Source organism: Callithrix jacchus, chromosome X (assembly GCF_049354715.1).
Source record: "Callithrix jacchus isolate 240 chromosome X, calJac240_pri, whole genome shotgun sequence".
Classification (NCBI taxonomy): domain Eukaryota; kingdom Metazoa; phylum Chordata; class Mammalia; order Primates; family Cebidae; genus Callithrix; species Callithrix jacchus.
This window is the reverse complement of record NC_133524.1, coordinates 55,618,156-55,623,604: the sequence shown is the minus strand read 5'-3', so window position 1 is coordinate 55,623,604 and position 5,449 is coordinate 55,618,156. Positions and strand designations below refer to the sequence as shown.

The window sequence follows — 5,449 nt, the reverse complement described above, 5'->3', positions numbered from 1 at the left end:
CCCAGGAGATGGAGGTTCTAGTGAGCTGAGATTGCGCCACTGCTCTCCATCCTGGGTGACAGAGTAAGACTCTGCTACAAAAAAAAAGAAAAGAAAGAAAAAAGAAAGAAAGAGAGAGAGAGAGAAGGAAGGGAGAGGAGGGGAGGGGAGGGGAGGGAAGAAAGGAATGAAAAAGGAGGTATTAAAATTGATGCTGCAGAAATTCAAAGGATCCTGTGAGCAACTACATGCCTATAAATTGGAAAATCTATACCAAATGGACTAATTCCTAAATGCATACAACCTCTCAAGATTGAACCAGGAAGAAATCCATAACCTAAACAGACCAATAACAAGAAACAAGAACAAGCCAGAATAAAAGTTCTTCCAGTAAAGAAAAACCCAGGACCTATGGCTTCACTACTGAATTCTACCAAACATTTAAAGAACTAATGTTAATCCTACCCTATTTTGAAAATTAGAGGAGGACAGAGTATTTTCAAACTTATTCTATGTGGCTGGTATTACCCTGATACCAAACCAAAGACACATCAAAAAAAGAAAACTACAGGCCAGAATCGCTGATGAATATTGATGCAGAAACCCTCAACAGAATACCAGCAAATCAAATTCAACAATACATTACAAAGAATACTCATCATGACCAAGTGAGATTTATCCCTGGGATACAAGGATGTTTCAACATATGCAAATTAATTTATGTGATAAATCATATCAACAGAATGAAGGATAAAAACCATCTAATCATTTCAATTGATGCTGAAAAAGCATTTACTAAAACTCAGTATGTCATCATGATACAAATCCTCAAAACAATTGGGATAGAAAGAACATACTTCAATGTAATAAAAGCCATATACAACAGACCCAGAGCTAGTACTGAAAAGTGGCCTTGTGGTCTGGGTTAACAAGAGTTCTTAGTTTCACAGCCAAGGAAATCAAGGACAGGGGCCCACCAAGAGCGAGGTTTAGAGCAGAAATTTAATAGGAGAAAGGAAGAAAACAGCTCTCTGCTACAGAGAGGGGTCCTGAAAAAAGGGTTGCCATCCTGCAGTGAAATGCAGCGGTGTTTATAGAAGAGTTAGTGGGGAACCAGTATCTGATCTACATAGGGTAAAAACAACCAGTTAGGAACAGGTGTACCATCTGCATAGGGTTTGAATCTCTGGCAGCCCCCAACCTAATCTTATTATGCAAGCGGTCCTCAGCCTGAGCTACCCCATGTTCCTCATTTCTTTCTTACTGTGTATGTGCTAAAAGGGGGAGGTGGAACACCCATGGTGGACACACCTGGCCCCAGGTAACCTTTTCTATCTATGCAGCTGCTGGCATCCCCCTAGGAAAGCTTCCAGCTCACTATCTACCTATAATAGAAAATCAATGTACCAATATTTTATCTCTGTATACCTCCTCAAACACAAGATTTAAACTTTCAAAATAGATACAATTCTCAAGAGTATTAAAAACCTAAAAATAAGTTTAACAAAAATATGCAAAAACTCTGCAGAAGACTGTAAAACTTTATTAAGAGAATGTCAGCAGTAAAATTTCCAGCATAAGAACAACATTCTTGGGTTTGGTCTTCATTTGTCTTGGTTTAAACCTATGGTTGCCCATCACCTATAATATAAATATAAAATTAGGGCATGTTACTCAGCAGATTTTTATTTAGATGACACTAGAAGTGAACAACTACAATGTTGATTAACTAAAATAAGAACCTTAAGGGTGACCCTTCAGCTTACATCCAGTTATCCTTTGAATAAACTCTAAAGGAAAACTTCCAGGCATGTTAACAAATTTTTAATCCACGCCACTTTTTCTGGTACAAGAAGGAAACAAAGAGACTGTTCAAGTTCAGAATAAACTAAATCAAGTGAATCTATTTTATAACTGAAAAGCAAAAAAATACATATTCTTTCAGTAAAATTTCAACCAAACAAAAACCTAAGAAAAAAAGGTATTTTAAAGTGTCATTTAAATATATTGATATGAAGTAACACTCATATAGAATATGCTTAGAACTGCCTAAGTAAAGTAAACAGAAAAGTCAGTATTACATTTGTTTTGTGTCTCTTGTGAAAAAGTGTAAAGATGGTACTTTGGACTACTTTAGCTACTACATAGCTGCTTTAGGTAGAGTGAACATTTGTCACTAAGTTCACCAGTACTCCTGCCTCTTGACATGAAAAGTATTTCAGTTTATATAGTAAACTGAATATCCATGCTAGCTTTAAATCACTACCACCACAGTTAAGAACATAATATAAACTGATGGCTTACTTTAAACATGTTATGTATTTGTTAAAAACAGGCCTTTATGCAAATAAATAATCTGAAAATCAAAATCAAAGTGAAGAATCTGAAAATTATTGGCTGTGAGTTAAACGACTTACATTCAAAAGTCAGAAACATTTTCATATCTTTCTTTTAAAAATGACACAAATCTTAGATATTTATCACATACAACTTGATGTATTAAAATATATATACATTGTGAAATGGCTCAGCCAAGCTAAATAATATGTGCATTACTTCAATCAACTGTGAAGACACTCGAAATCTACTCTCCTAGCATGTTTCATATCTTTCCTATCATAACTAGCTTTGACCCAATTTTTCTCTATCTTTTGAACTCCTGGCCTCAAGTAACCCTTCTGCCTTGGCCTCCCAAAGTGCTGGAACTAAAAACATGAGCCACCACACCTGGCCCTCTATCTCCAATAGTGTGTAAGGCAGGCATCTGGGGTCTTAAATACCTTTGAAGAATCTTTATATGTGAAGTATGATATTAAAATATCAGTAATTTTATCTGTGTCACATTAAATAGAAACCCTATAATTTGCATCTTATTGAATAACATACCTGCTTCCAGCACTTCAGTGAGATCAAAAGTGGGTGGAATCTCCTCTCTGACATCTGGACCATCTCCAGGCTCATCCTCTATCTTAAGCAGAGCTAGCTCCTGTTGAAGAGCTTGCACATCAGGCCCTTAAAGATAAAAATGTCATCAATTTACAAATTAAAACATAAACTATGAACGAGGAAAAGTTAGTATTTATTCCCTCATCATTGTGAAATAAAAACCTGTAACCTAATTATTTCAGGATTCTGTTTCCAGAAAAACAGGAAAGCAGAGGTTTTCGGAGACTGCCCTTTCCTTTCCCAAAGTTGGCCCTAGACAACTTACTTGTCCCTTTTGTACTCATTATACTTAGCACAATAAATCAGTGATTTCTTTGAGTCAGTCTTACTAGACTACTAGTTTTATGCAGAAATTTAGCACTGACATCTCCAGCACTTAGTATATTATATGGCATGAGGAAGCACTAATAAATGTGTGGAAAAAGTATCTTAAAAAAATACATGAGCTGTCAGCAAATGACAGACTAGGAAGCTACAAGCTGCCATTCTTCCACAGAAACATTAAAAAAAAAAAGGCAGAAACTGGCTGAACAAACCACACAGGAGCTCTGGAAAACGCTCAAAGGTTTATGGCAACTATGCAAATACCCAATCAATAAAAAGCCTCCGTCAAAACGGTAGAAAAGTTTTGTGGCTTTTTCTGTGTCCTTGTCCCACTTCTCCCCACAGCAGCAGTAGGAAATGTTTAAGATTCCTTCCCAATGTTTTCTTTCTTCCTGTAACGGGTATGTCATAAAATATAATGCATAAATACACCTCCACCACCCATAATCAGTATCCTTCATTCTCCCTTTACCTTGAACAGCAGGTGCTCCTTCATTTTCGATCACACCACTAGGTGCAATACCCTGAGTTTCAGTTGGTGGTTCCTCTTCTTGACGTTTTTCCTCAGTGGGCTGCTGGACCTAAGGGTATAAGTGTGTGTGTGTGAAAAAGTCTGTAATATAAATACACACAATGCATATGTGCATCTAATTATAAGTCTAATGACATTTTCCAACAGTTATATATAGGGTAAACTATTCATATCCACATCAATGGATATCATACTTCTGAACCAAAGTTTCCTTCATGAGATACCATTATCATTTTTTATTACCATGGAAGGCATGTATCAGTTCATGTACACTAGCTCAAAAATATTTTTAAAACTAAATTGTTAATAGAAAACATCAAATGTTGAAGGACTCACAATCACAGGTTCAACTGGCTGGGAAGGCTCTTCGTCATTTCCTCTTTCTGAGGATTGGGATCTTGTTCTTACATGCTCACTCATAGTTCCCACTGAAAATAGAATATTGTTATATGGAAAATGTGTGTAAGAACTTAGCCATATATATATATATATATATATATATATATATATGCATTCCATGGCAAAACAGTAATTTGTACTTTCAAAATTTTGATTTAATATTTTCTAAATGAGTCACAGGACAATAAGTATGATACTTTCCAATCAAACTAAGTGCAGATTTGTTTATATCATAGTCTAACAGGTATAGAGATCACCTTAATGCCATAGTAAAAGACAGAGGGCTTTCCTAAGTTTCCTAAAAGTTTCACAATTAGACTCACCATCATGAAGATGTTTACGAAAATATGGACTGAGAATTGAAACCGAAGTGACCACAGCTTTCGTCCCACTCTAATTTACTAGGCCCATTCAACCCCCCCAACCATCTACCTACTCCCAAAATCAAGTTTTGTTGGAATACACAGTCTCACCCATTTCCTCCCATGACGTCCATGGCAGAAGTGCGAAGTTGTAAAACATAGTGAAGCTTATGCTCACGAGACACCTCGGCCAAGCACTCCTCAGACCTTGGGGCCACAGTCACCAGCCCACAGCGTTCCCAGTTCCTAAGCCCCTTCCTTACCACCCACAACGTCCGTACTGAGGAGTCTGGAAACTGTCCTCCCTCAGAGAGTTCCAGGAGTTTTCTGGACTCAAAACACCTCTAACAGCATTCCCAACACTCGCCCCAGCTTCATGTGATCTCTCCCCTCCACGGCTCACCTTCCGCCCATGTCCTAACCCAGCCACAACAAAGCCCATGGCAGCCTCAAGACCTGGGAGGAGCCGGACAACAATGGCGAGGCCCTTTTACCTCAAAAGCCTCGGACCGTGTGGCAGGACCTGTCTGAAGCCCGCTGGCTTCTCTTCACATTCACTCACAACGAAATTCCCCGAAAGACCCATCTGTGGACTTACCGGCTGAGTCTCAGTCAGTGAGAAAGAATGAAGACAGCGGCAAGAATGAACACAAGACTTTCCTTGCAGAACTCTACGTGAACAGAAGGTGGGCTGCAAGGCGCATGCGCAGCAACAGACATGCGTGGCAACAGACATGCGCGACAACAGATAGGCACGTGAGGCAACAGACAGGCACGTGCGGCAACAGACAGGCACGTGCAGCAACAGACAGACATGCGCAGTAACAGACATGCCCAGCAACAGGTCTGTGCAGCATGCGCACTGAGTGGGGCATTCACCACGTGACTGAAGTTTTCCTACCTCTGT

At 38.8% G+C, this 5,449-nt stretch overlaps 1 protein-coding gene across 2 annotated transcripts; it reads right to left on the bottom strand.

Moving 5' to 3' along the window:
- Positions 1 to 1,506: 1,506 nt before the first annotated feature.
- LOC100415579 (putative G antigen family E member 3) lies at positions 1,507 to 5,228 on the bottom strand. 2 transcript variants are annotated; one of them, XM_008989375.4, is made up of 5 exons: positions 5,141 to 5,228; positions 4,118 to 4,209; positions 3,722 to 3,830; positions 2,866 to 2,991; positions 1,507 to 1,620 (listed from the first exon to the last, which is right to left on the bottom strand). In XM_008989375.4, exons 2-5 carry the CDS (start codon positions 4,199 to 4,201, stop codon positions 1,604 to 1,606), a joined length of 336 nt encoding a protein of 111 aa, XP_008987623.1. In that variant the 5' UTR covers positions 4,202 to 4,209; positions 5,141 to 5,228; the 3' UTR covers positions 1,507 to 1,603. The 2 variants fall into 2 exon arrangements, with proteins under 2 accessions (XP_008987623.1, XP_008987624.1); XM_008989376.5 differs by lacking the exon at positions 5,141 to 5,228 and adding an exon at positions 4,946 to 4,999.
- Between the last annotated feature and the right edge of the window lie 221 nt (positions 5,229 to 5,449).